We start from the raw sequence: 12,540 nt of genomic DNA, 5'->3' as shown, positions 1-12,540 counted from the left end.
GTTTCTTTGGGGGGCTTGTGGGGGGATTTGCCATTGCTTGTCCTTAGCTGGATACAGAAATGGGCAATTTGCAGTGGGAGCTGCAGGGTTCTGAGGACAAACCTGCTTGTGTCTTGGCTTCCCCGTTTTAAGGCTGTTAAATCCACATCTATGTTGTTTTGGAAGGATTGACAGTTGATGTGAGAGGTGCAAAGCTGATTTAAAAGCTTTGTAAAAGGATGGGGACTGGACATCTTGAGCAGTGACTGGTCTTGGTGCTTGCAGTTTAGTTGCTGTCCAAGATGGAAACTCTGTGAGAGAGAAGTTGGGGATATCCATGGATATCTTGATCTCCTCATGAGGTGCCCAATGTGTCAGAGGGCAGGAAGGGGCACAAATGCTCCTTGGCTTCATTCAAGATTTGTGAAAACATGAAGCTCTTGGTGTTTCTTCTCTCTCTCAAAAAAACCAAGGCCTAGAAATCCCTGTCTGTTTGAGCCTGGGCTGTCAAATCATAGGACAGACAAAACCCAAAGCACTGAAAAGTTCAATAAAAGTCACAAATATCTGGAGGGCTGGCAGACAGAAATACCTGTTGGATGGAAGAGGAGGTGAAGGAATGAAACAGTGGAGGAACAAGCCTGGTACCAGAATAGCTGAGTTCTTTTGTTTGCAGTTCTTTCTCTGACATGCTGAACATCTGACAGCTTAGGAGGGTGTGTCCTCTTGCAGGAAGAGCTGATAAACCTGGTGGTGATCTCCCAGCTGGCTCACATCCCAGAGGACAAAGACCATCAGGTCCGAAAATTGGCCACTCAGCTGCTGGTGGACCTGGCTGAAGGCTGCAACACTCACCACTTCAACAGCCTGCTGGATATCATTGAGAAGGTGAATTAAACCTCCAGGGCTGGCAGCTGTCCCAGCAGGGGTGACTTCTTGGGGCTTTGAGGCTTCCAGCATGGCAATGGAGAAAGGATGTGCTGCACGGTTTAAACCACGTGTGGCTTTTCTCTCTCAAAGGTGGCTGCACATTCTCTGTCATCTCCTTCTGAACTGGAAGAGAGGGACTTGCTGTCATATTCAGCTTCTCTGGAGGATGTCAAGACAGCAGTTCTTGGGCTCCTGATAATTCTTCAGGTAAATTCTGCAGAGCATTAAACACAGATTGTTCACAATACCCTTCTGCTGGCCTTGGCTTTTTAGGTAACGCTTCTCCCACTACTAAATATTCTGACTTTTAACTATTTAATATTTTAAGTCTTGTTTTGGTCAGTCCTTTGATTTTGAGCACTGTGGGACTGTTTGCTAAGTGTTGTATTTTCTTAACTCCCTCTGTACAACCCAGATGAGCACATTTTCCTGTGTGGGGGGAGGATGTGGCCATAAATTAGCAGAAAGGAGGAGCTGATAAACTTGATAGATTGAATAGATCTGTGGTGTTTGGGCAGCGTGTCCTGGGCTGTGCTGAAGAGCAGGCTGTTCTCTGGAGCAGCTCTGGATCTTTGCAGAGCTTCCTTCCAGAGCCACCTGGTCATGTTACAGTGAGGACGAAGTTTTTGCTGCGGTTCTGCTGGAAGTGCAGCCCCAGGTGTGTGACAGAGCCCTGGGGCTGTGTTTCTGTGTTTCTGTGCCTGCAGACCAAGCTGTACAGTTTGCCCTCCAGCCACGCCACGCGCGTGTACGAGATGCTGATCCAGCACGTGCAGCGCCACTACAAGTTCTGCTACAGCCTGCCCGTGGCCAGCAGCATCAGGCTGCAGGTAGGAGCAGCCCCTGTGCTCCCAGAGCTCCACAACCCTCTGGGCTTCCTGCGCAAAGGTGGGGACTGGGTGCTCTGGAGCTTGCAAGAAGTAGAATTAATGTTCCTTGTCTCACACGGGTGTGTAAATGCAGTGTGATGCCAGCAGCGATGCCTCCTGCAGAACAAGCCATGGCATCTCTTAAAAGTCCTCCTGCACCTGGAAAAAAATCATCTTGGGGTGGGGAGAGTATTGCAGTGGCTGGGGGACTGAGTGACTCCAGTGTGTTCCCTGTTGCAGGTGTTTGATTTCCTGCTGATGCTCCGAGCTGACTCCCTGCACCGCCTGGGCCTTGCCAACAAGGATGGAGCAGTGAGGTTCAGCCCCTACTGCCTCTGTGATTTTGTGTAGGTTTCTCGTTGTGTTAAACAAAAGAATCACAGAGTGGTTTGGGTTGGAAGGGGTCCTAGAGCTCATCCAGTGCCTGCCATGGCCAGGGACACCTTCCACTGTCCCCGGGTGCTCCAAGCCACGCCCAGCCTGGCCTTGGACACTTCTCAATTTATTTTTTATTTTTAAAAAGCTGTTTTCCAAACTAAATTGTGTTTTCAGACTAAATTGTGTGCTGAGCTTAATGTTCCATCACTAGCAATCTGCAGTTTTTCTAAATCCTCCAAATCCTAGACCAGGATTCTCTGTAGTTACAGCCTAGGATTGTCTGAACCAGTAAGGCATTGGTGAACTGTTCTTATAAAGTCACTTACCTGCAGAGCTCTCAATCTCAGACATGAAATTTAAGTTCCTGCTCACAAAGCTTCCCCCAAAAATGTGCAATTTTTTGCCTCAAACCAGTTGCACACTGAATTTGATTCAATGATTTGTACAAATCTGACTAGTTTTAATTTTATAGCTTGTCTAAACACACCCCAAAAGATATCTTTTCTAAATTAGATAGAAAAATCCTTCATTGATCAAATTGACTGATGCGCTGTGTCTGCTGGGCAATCCTGTGCTTCTTAAAATTGAAAATGCAGATTATATTGTTCAGTCTTCAGCCTGGTTCCCAAACAGGATGGTGCTGCAGGTCACATGAATAAGCTGTAAAAATGACATGTATTCTTCTCCCTTTCTGTGTTGCAGAGAGGCAGAGAAAAGGACTTCTGAGAAAAAGCCCCCTGGCACCCTGTCCCCACCTTCAGGCAGCCCCAGTGTGCCTTCCCAGGGTGCCACCGTCCGGGTGGGACACCTGCCCTACTCCATGGTCTTTGGGGTCCTCCTGCAGTGTTTGAAGCAGGTATGTCCCCTCCTGGCATCCTTCTGTCCCCTCCTGGCATCCTTCTGTCCGCTCCTGGCATCCTTCTGTCCCCTCCTGGCATCCTTCTGTCCCCTCCTGGCATCCTTCTGTCCCCTCCTGGCATCCTTCTGTCCCCTCCTGGCATCTTTCTGTCCCCTCCTGGCACCAGCTGCCTGTCAAATCCCTGCCCAGAGTTCTTAAATAAATCCTGAGAAGCAATTTCTGCTCCTCCTGCTCAAAATGTGGGTGTGATTGTGCAGCTTCACAGCCACCAGTGGGAGCAGCAGTCCAGCTCTTCAGGAAATGAGCGCGGCTTTCCCTGCACTGCTTCAGAGCAGGCAAGGGCACAGGCTGTGCTTGTTAAACAAGATCCAAGGGGCCATCCTGCTTCTGAAAGGGCATTTGGAATTAAAACCTCTCCCACTGCGAGTCTGTGAGGTGTTTTGAGAATTTGTGAATGTTTCATCAGCAGCAAACTGTAAATAGGAATTGTTCCTGAGGGTGGCATCGGACACAGTTCTGTGCTGAGGGCTTGGCTTGCTCTGGGAGTTAATTGGTGCTGTGCTTAGGAGAGTTGGATTCTGGCTGTCAGATCTCAATATAATTTCTCTTCCAGTTTGTGGTGCCAATATTGCACCTAGAGCTGGGTGACAGACAGGGAGAAACTTGTGACTTCTTTTTCTGTATCAACCACAACAAGACCTACATCTGCCTAGGAAATGACACATTGTCTGCAATTTGATTGATCTTCCAAACTCAAGTGAAATCATGCAAAAATTTTCAACCTTAACATTTTCTGTCTTTGCAGGAGACAGACTGGAAGGTGCTGAAGTTGGTTCTCAACAAATTACCCGAGTCCCTCCGCTATAAAGTGCTATTTTTAACTTCTCCTTGCAACATAGACCAGCTGGCCTCTGCACTGAGCTACATGGTAATGCCACTGAAGCACAGTCCCCAGCTCCTTGGCTTGCCTGGGAATTGCTTGGAGGGGATTTTTGAGTGGGTTTTTTTTTTGTCTTCAGACTAATATTTTAGAGATTAGCAGGCTGGTTGTCAATTCTCACTCATCCTCTCTTTTGTGAGGGCTGTTCTAGGTACAGAATAGGTAATAACTGTTTGTTTTAATGCATGTATATGGATATATGTATATACAGGTCTTGGGGAGCTGTGGGCAGTGCCTTCTGCTGCCTTTCAGAGGGTGTTTTAGTGAGAGGTGCCCTGACTGGCTGTGTGATTCAGCTCACAGACAAGAAGACCACGGACAGGCTCCACGGGACCCCCGAAGGCTTTTCCCGCACGGATCTGCACCTGGCTGTGGTCCCCGTGCTGACAGCGCTGATATCTTACCACAACTACCTGGACAAAGCCAAGCAGGTGTGGGGAGATGGGAGGCTGCAGGGAGGGCAGAGCCTGTAGAGCATGGTTTAGCCTGGGAGCTGGTTAGGAGGCAGGAGTGCAAGGTAACACTGCCCTTTGCTGTTGGTGAGAAAATACTTTGGTGACTCCATGTAGGATTAACTGTGGGTTCACTCCTCACCTTTCCCCCCACATAGGTCACTGAGTGATTCTACCCTCTTATAAACACAAAATTTCTGTTAAATCAGGAACTTTAAGTCCCAACTACCTACTTGATTTGAGTTCCCTGATAAGAGTTTGGCCTGGGGTATCTGCAGCATTATTGAAAGCTCAGTGTTAGCACTCAGCTGTGTCACCCAGCCTTGCAGCAGGGGTACCTTGCAGCAGGGGTACCTTGCAGGGTGTTCTGGGGTGCTGCCAGGAGCCAGGGGGTGGTGTCAGGGTGTTCTTTGGCGTGCTGAGTGTTTCCCTGCTCTCCAGCGAGAGATTGTGTACTGCCTGGAGCACGGGCTCATCTACCGCTGTGCCAACCAGTGCGTGGTGGCACTGTCAGTCTGCAGCGTGGAGATGCCAGACATCATCATCAAGGCACTGCCCGTCCTCATTGTCAAACTCACCCACATTTCTGCCACGGCCAACATGGCAATCCCTCTGCTGGAATTTCTGTCAAGTAAGTCGTGATGTTCTTCTTTTCAGTTTCTGTAGTTGTGGGGTTTATGTGGAATGGGGGGGGTTTGATAGTGTTGGTCGTATGGAATGCACTGTGATGCCCTTGCTCAGGTTATAAATGTTGGATCACCTCATTTGTTACAATTTTTCTGTATGAAGCTCTTGCTCTGAAGAAAGAAACACACTCTGTTGTGCAGCCATATGGAAATACGAGCTGCTTTCTTCTTGCATGGCGTGATTTAACTTCCATGTCACTGATCATTCAGAAAAAAGCCAAAAATCTAGAAATTAAACTGAGTTAGGATGTTGAAGGGCTGTGTTGAAGGGGTGTGTTGAGGGCTCACCTGTGCTGGTTTTGCTGTCGGACTCTTGCAGCTCTGGCCAGGCTGCCTCACCTGTACCGGAACTTCGCGGCAGAGCAGTACGCCAGCGTCTTCGCCATCTCCCTGCCCTACACCAACCCCTCCAAGTAAGGCCACAGCAATGTGCTTCTCTCATCTGTGGAACTGAGAGCTTGGAAAGCCTGTACTTGTCGTTTTTGGCTCAAGGTTATCCATAGGCTGTTGCTCATTTTGGTGTCACCAGGCTTTTCCTGAAGAAGGGGTATTTCTGCCCTGTGAGGGTGGACAGGCCCTGGCACAGGGTGCCCAGAGAAGCTGTGGCTGCCCCTGGATCCCTGGAAGTGTCCAAGGCCATGCTAGACAGGGCTTGGAGCAACCTGGGATAGTGGAAGGTGGAACTGGATAAAGTCCAAGATCCCTTCCCACCCAAACCATTCTGTAATTCAACGATACAATTCTAGGACATCATCACCTCGGACAAAAACCTGTTTTTCTTGAACAGAATTTTTGAGTTGGTTTTTTTTTTTTCCTTTACACTTTGAGTAGGTGAAGGAGCAGCTCAGTGTGCCGGGCTGAGCAGTGCACACTGAGCTGTGAGTGTCTCTGCTGCTGCAGGTTTAACCAGTACATCGTTTGCCTGGCCCACCATGTGATCGCCATGTGGTTCATCCGCTGCCGCCTGCCCTTCCGCAAGGACTTTGTCCCCTACATCACCAAGGTAATGGCACTGCTCAGCCCAGCAGCACGCGGGAGACCCGGCTGATCCAAACTGAGCTGAGATCTTTGAAGGTTCTGTTTGAAGCCAGCAGAATTCTGGTTTTCCTGTCAGCATCTCTGTGAGCTCTCATGCTTTGAGTTGCAGATTTAGAGTTGCAGATTTTGAGATGCGGATTTTGAGCTGCGGATTTTGAGCTGCGGATTTTGAGCTGCAGATTTTGAGCTGCAGATTTTGGGATGCAGATTTTGAGCTGCGGATTTTGAGCTGCAGATTTTGGGATGCAGATTTTGAGCTGTGGATTTTGAGCTGCGGATTTTGAGTTGCAGATTTTGAGCTGTGGATTTTGAGTTGCAGATTTTGAGATGCAGATTTTGAGCTGCGGATTCTGAGCTGCGGATTCTGAGCTGCGGATTCTGAGCTGCGGATTCTGAGCTGCGGATTTTGGGATGCAGACTTTGAGCTGCAGACTTTGAGCTGCAGACTTTGACATGCAGGTTTTGAGCTGCAGGTTTTGGGATGCAGATTTTGGGATGCAGATTTTGGGATGCAGATTTTAAGATGCAGACTTTGAGATGCAGACTTTGAGCTGCAGATTTTGAGTTGCAGATTTTGAGCTGCACGTTGTTCACGTTGTCTCCTCTTTCCCCGCCACAGGGCCTGCGCTCCAACGTGCTCCTGTCCTTTGATGACACCCCAGAGAAGGACAGCTTCAGGGCTCGCAGCACCAGCCTCAATGAGAGGCCAAAGAGGTAAATTCTCTTGGCCCCCAGCAGGGTTTGGTGTCCCTGCTCTGGTGCTCACGCCCTGCCCTGCGTGTCCCTGGATACTGATCCCCATCTGGCAGTGCAGTAAGCAAGCAAAGTAAACCTCTTTAGGTCAAAGACAAACGAGGTTGGTGAGAGGCTGGGATCCAGCCAGGCTGGCAGCCTGGTGGGGCAGCTGAGGCAGCACTGCCTGTCCTGCAGGCCTGTGCAGCCTTTTTGGTGCTCACTTCTGAAAATCAACGCTTGTGTCAGGTTGGGTGTGTCAGTGCAGTGTTACCAGAGATGAGAGAAGAGGGTGATACCAGAGATAACAGAATCCCGTGTTCATGTGGATTGTGTGAACTCCTTTTGATGATTGATCTGTAACGAGTCATTTTCAGATGATTGCTGGAGAAATGGTTGTGATCAACGACCTGGATAAATTATAGAACCAGTACTGTGTTTTTCCATGGTGTTCCCAGCCAGGTCAGTGCACTGGCTGGCAGACAGCTGCTTTCTGTCTGTCTGGATGTCCCAATCCCTTTTTTATTTTTTGAATTTTGAAGCCATCATGACAGTTTTAAGCAAAGCCCTCAGAAGTCAGAGCCTTTCTTGCCAGCAGTCATTCAAAGTAACATTTGCCAGGAGAGTAAGATATTCCTTGGAAGGCATTCAGGGTTTCTCCAATGTCCTTTTACCTTCAGGGATTACCTAAATTGGTTCACTTAACTTGCTTCAGTGTTGTGAGCAGTGAGCACATGGTGGCATCTGAGCCCTGGGGAAAGTGCCTCTACTTCACCTGCAAGGCTGCAGCAGAGTCTTGCAATGCAGAAACACCATCCCTGCCCTGCTGCTGCAGCTGTGAGCCTTGTGTTGTGTTTCATCTCTCCCATCTCCTCCTCTTTCATCCAGAAACTTGGAAGAGAAGGCTTTTGACACTCATCTCTCCAATTGGAATTCCAACTAATCTTTTTTTTTTTTTTTCTTTTTTCCCCCCTAAAAAAAACCTGTTAAATTCTACCAGGTTGGAATACTACTGTCTCTAAAGGCTTTTGCTGGATCACTTTCCACAGAGATCTCTGCTGAGGAGTGTGGCTGTACTCAGGCAGTGCCCAAAGCACTGCAATAGCAGGATGCCACTGCCTCTGGGCCTGGCTGAGCATGGATTCTGGCCAGGGCACTGAGGAAAGGCCTGGAGCAGATTCCAGTTTCCTTCCTGAGAAGTTCTGGGCCTGGTTTTCAGTCCTGAAGCCCAAAGAATGTTTCCCTGCCATAGCTGAGGTGCTGGGTGTTCCAAGGGATAACGATCCCAGCAGTTCCTAGGGCTGCTGGGGTCCTGGTGTTGGTGTAGGGGATGATCCCTGAGCATGAGCCTGTGCTCTCTGCAGCAGTTGTGGCCAAAAGTGATCCGGGAGAGGTTGCTGGGAGAAGGACAAAGAAATTCTGATCCCTCCAGGTGGCAATCTGAGATGTAAGAGCTCACAGAGATGAGGATGGCAGACAAATTGTGTTTGGAAAGAGCCAGAAGGGTTAAATTAGTGCCTGCATTTTATCCCTGGGGATGGGAGCTGCTGGACCAACTGTTCTGCCCAAATTAGCCCCGAGCCTGGCAGCCTGGTGTGCATCTCAGTGACTAATTAAAGTGCCTCTTGGATCTTAATTGCTGTCATCTCCGACGTGTTCCTGGCACTTGCTGGTGTGCGCAGTAATTTCCTTTCTGTGCCAGCCCAGAGCCCAGGGGGTTCCCTGGAGCCTGGGCTGAGGCAGCTGGGGCGGCACAGGAGCATCCCCAGGGGTGTTTGTTGGCCCTGCAGTGTGGCAGGGTCTGGAGCAGGGGGTCAGGGTCCCCAGGGCCTCGAGGTGGCCTAAGGGACACCTCTGAGAGGCCCTGGGTGTGTTGTGACTTGGGGGAAAGCTCAGCTTTGAGCCAGGCTCAGTGAGGACAGAGATGGGTGTCATGGTCCCTGTCTCTTATTAAAAACTGCTGCAACCTAGTCCAGGTAAAGCATTTTAGGATCTGTGGAGGCCCTCAGGTGTTGAGCCATGGTGAGTTGGGACAGCACAAGAGGGGATTGAGGTGCACAAAACTCCTCAGCCTTGAGGAATTTGTGCCAGGGAGCCCTCAGGTGCCCTTGCCTTTGCTGAACAGCCCAGTATTCCAACTCTCATTTCAACCAGTTTTTTTCTTTTAACTTGTACTAATTTCATTTGTTTTGTAGCACATTTAAAATCTTGTTTTCAAAATGTGGTTTGTCTTTTTAAAGCTTTCAGCTCTGCTTGTTTGTATGTTTTAATTTTTGTTTCCCCTTTTTTTTTTTTTGGCATTTGTTTTATTTTCCATCACTCTCCTGGATCCCCCAATATTGACCCTGTGACTGTGACCTTTCAACCTACATCCCTACAATGGTTTCCTCCCTTCTGTGACCTCTTTTGGGGCTTGGTGCTTCTCCACATAGTAGTTTAAGACTAGCCAAAAATGCAAAGCAAGGCTTGAATAACTCTCCTCCAGTGAAAGAGCTGAAAGAACCCTCTGCAGTTGATGCCTTCCGATCCCGCAGCATCAGTGTGTCTGAACATGTGGTCCGCAGGTAGAGGCACTTTGGATGGGGACAATCCAAGAGCAGCTGGGCCCTTGGAGGTTTTGCTGCAAGGGTGGGTGGAGGCAGGGTGGATTTGCATGTGGGATGCTTGCATGACTTGGTTATCCCATCAAAAACCAGCCTCAGGCACGGGCGAGGGTTTTGGGAAAGCACCCCGAGGCTTCCCAAGGCCACGTCACACCCTGGGTGTCTGTGCTCACCTTGCCACGTTCTCTGGTGCTTGAGCAATCAAGGATTCTATTTTCAAAGTAAAGGTAGTGAAGGGGGAAAAAAAACCCCGAACAAACCCACACACAGAAAAAGGAAAAAGGTTGCATTCTGTACAAGTGAGAATCCTGGGTACAGCTCACTAAAACTTGAGCCTCTCAAGCAGGGGTTTGATTCAGGAGAGGCTTTGGAAGCTCTGCAAAGTCATGGAGAGCCCTCCTTCCAGTCTAGTTCTGGCCTCAGTTTAGGATTTGTTCTTCTGAAGGAGCTGGTGTAGTGTCCTGGTCTCAAGAATGATGCCATGAAAAACCTGGATTTGTCTTTCCAGAGAGCAGTGAGGGTTGTGCTCAGCCCATATGAATTGTTGCTTTCACAACTAAGGAAAACAAGATTTGATTTCAGAGATTGATTTGATTGACTGACAGGTTTTGATGGCAAGCATTGATCTGCTCCAATGAAAGATGTGAAATAATTGATACCAGTTTTTAAAACATATTTCTAGATCACTTCCCTTGAGTGTTAAACTGCTGAACCTGAAGATTTGTGCCTTAACCTGTAAGATAGCTGTCAGTGGAACTTAATTTGTTGGTTTTTTTTTTTAATTTTTGGCTCTATGTGGTGTCTGGGGGAGAGAGGCTGAAGTGACTGAATTGCAATTATGGTTCTGACACTTCATGTTATGGGAGAAATCCTTCCCTGGCAGGGTGGGCAGGCCCTGGCACAGGTGCCCAGGGCAGCTGGGGCTGCCCCTGCATCCCTGGCAGTGCCCAAGGCCAGGCTGGACAGGGCTGGAGCAGCCTGGGACAGTGGGAGGTGTCCCTGCCATGGCAGGGGTGGCACTGGATGGGCTTTGAGGTCCCTTTGAACCCAAACGCTTCCAGGATTCTCTGATTTCCCCATTAATCATGAGGCAATTTTCTTCTCTTGCTTTTATATGTAAAGGGTAGCAACGAAAAGTTCAGATAATTGCCCTTAATGAAGCCAAAGAAGTTGTTGCCACATGATAACAATTTTGGCTGTGCCTCAGCTTAGTTTGTATTACAATGACATAAGGAATTGTCTTTATAAAATATTGCAGTCCAGCCTAAAACAGAAATGCTTTTAAACTTGCTTTGCTGATTTGGCTGATTTGAAGGCAGACCTTCTCTCTCTTCTTGTGCCAATTTCCTGTTCAGAGTGCAATGTTTTTTCCTATTTCAAGTTAAATTAGGTTTTACGTAGCTATTGAATTTGGAGGGGAAAAAAACCAATATACGGAAGAGATGCAACAGAGAAAACAGCAAACCACAGGATTGGAAAGTGAGGTGTGGAGTGCCCCAGTTTCTGGCTCATGGGCAACCTGCTGCCTGGGAAGCTGGTGCTGGTCATGGGATGCTTGCCCTCAGCATAGATTAGGAGCTCAAAGCTGCCACTCTCTCCTTGCTTGGTGCACTTGCCCATGGGCCACCAACGTCAGAGAGCGCTGCTGGCCTGGCCAGCTGGCACTGGAGGCTTTCCAGAGAAAATCCACTTCCTGCAAGGACAGCCTGGGAAGCACAGCACGAGGCTGATCCCAAAATCTGTTTCCCAAGGCCTGGGTGTGCTGGCTGGCACGTGCATGCACAGCAGGGGCTGCATCCCACCGCCTGTGGGGACGGGGACGTGGTGCCGTCTCATCGGGCACCTGGGGACTTTCTCTTCCAGCCGCATCCAAACGTCCATCACCAGCTCCAGCCTGGGCTCTGCAGATGAAAACTCCATGGCTCAGGCTGATGACAACTTGAAAAACCTGCACCTGGAGCTGACAGAGACCTGCCTGGACATGATGGCTCGATACGTCTTCTCCAACTTCACCGCTGTGCCCAAGAGGTCAGTCAGGGACACACGGGTGGCATTCAGGTTCATGTTCCACTTCATTGGTGGGAAAATGTTGGGATTCTGGCAGGCTCGGGCTCTGAAGCCTTTCCTCACTGATAAAATCTTGGCTAAAAAGGAGGAGATGAGGGAAGACTGGAGATGGGAAGGCTGTGGTGAGGTCTCAGAGCCCCTTCCTGGGCCTGAAGGGGCTCCAAGAGAGCTGGAGAGGGACTGGGGACAAGGCATGGAGGGACAGGACACAGGGAATGGCTCCCAGTGCCAGAGGGCAGGGATAGGTGGGATATTGGGAGGGATTTTTTTTCCTGTGAGGGTGATGAGACCCTGGAATGGATTTCCCAGAGGATGCCCCATCCTTGGAAGTGTACCAGGCCAGTTGAATGGGCTTGGAGCAGCCTGGGATGGTGGAAGGTGTCCCTGCCATGGCAGGGGGTGGCACTGGATGGACTTTAGGGTTCCTCCCAGCCCAAACCATTCTATGGTTCTGTCAAATCCACTGGAGAGAAGCAACCTTTGCTTCAGCCAGGACCTGTCTGGAGGAGATGCCCTGAAGGTGTGGGAGCAGGGCTTTGCTCCATGTCCTTGCAGGATAATGCCAGTGTGCTGCAGCAGCTCATCCATCATCCTGATGGGTAACAGGGATGTGGGCAGCCAAGGGGGGTGGCACAAATGCTGTGTACAGAAGGAAGAGCAGGCAGCACCTCCTTTATGGTTAATGGCATCAGCTCTGTTCTCTGCCTCCTGAGGAATCTTCATCCCAGTTGTGTTCCCAGGTCTCCCGTGGGGGAGTTTCTGCTGGCTGGAGGAAGGACCAAGACCTGGCTGGTTGGTAACAAGCTGGTGACCATCACTACAAGTGTTGGAACAGGGACAAGGTCCCTGCTTGGCCTGGACTCTGGAGAATTCCAGAGCACCCCAGAATCAAGGTAGGTGTTGCTCCTGTTTCTGGAAATCTCCACCTGACAAAGTCACCTAAACCACTGCTACATCTTTGTAGTTCTTCCTCTTGGCGTAAGAGGAATGTTTTATTTGTCCAGCAT

At 49.5% G+C, this 12,540-nt stretch overlaps 1 protein-coding gene across 6 annotated transcripts in view; it reads left to right on the top strand.

Annotated features, from left to right (window-relative positions):
* The window catches only part of TSC2 (TSC complex subunit 2), a 34,408-nt gene that overhangs the window by 8,946 nt on the left and 12,922 nt on the right, over nucleotides 1–12,540 (top strand). For 2 of the 6 annotated variants that reach the window (XM_036392287.2, XM_036392285.2), the window contains exons 15-28: nucleotides 712–867; nucleotides 1,000–1,116; nucleotides 1,617–1,739; nucleotides 2,019–2,125; nucleotides 2,859–3,012; nucleotides 3,821–3,943; nucleotides 4,252–4,386; nucleotides 4,849–5,038; nucleotides 5,413–5,506; nucleotides 5,994–6,096; nucleotides 6,751–6,845; nucleotides 9,299–9,427; nucleotides 11,330–11,494; nucleotides 12,274–12,426. In XM_036392287.2, coding sequence (XP_036248180.1) covers nucleotides 712–867; nucleotides 1,000–1,116; nucleotides 1,617–1,739; nucleotides 2,019–2,125; nucleotides 2,859–3,012; nucleotides 3,821–3,943; nucleotides 4,252–4,386; nucleotides 4,849–5,038; nucleotides 5,413–5,506; nucleotides 5,994–6,096; nucleotides 6,751–6,845; nucleotides 9,299–9,427; nucleotides 11,330–11,494; nucleotides 12,274–12,426 — 1,844 coding nt within the window. Of the gene's footprint in view, nucleotides 1–711; nucleotides 868–999; nucleotides 1,117–1,616; nucleotides 1,740–2,018; nucleotides 2,126–2,858; nucleotides 3,013–3,820; nucleotides 3,944–4,251; nucleotides 4,387–4,848; nucleotides 5,039–5,412; nucleotides 5,507–5,993; nucleotides 6,097–6,750; nucleotides 6,846–9,295; nucleotides 9,428–11,329; nucleotides 11,495–12,273; nucleotides 12,427–12,540 lie in introns of all 6 variants that reach the window. The other 4 variants (XM_036392286.2, XM_036392284.2, XM_036392290.2 and 1 more) reach the window with 2 other exon arrangements.

Source organism: Molothrus ater, chromosome 16, assembly GCF_012460135.2.
Source record: "Molothrus ater isolate BHLD 08-10-18 breed brown headed cowbird chromosome 16, BPBGC_Mater_1.1, whole genome shotgun sequence".
NCBI classification, from domain to species: Eukaryota; Metazoa; Chordata; class Aves; order Passeriformes; family Icteridae; genus Molothrus; species Molothrus ater.
Note: the sequence above shows the minus strand (reverse complement) of the source record. Positions and strands in the feature narration are given on the sequence as shown.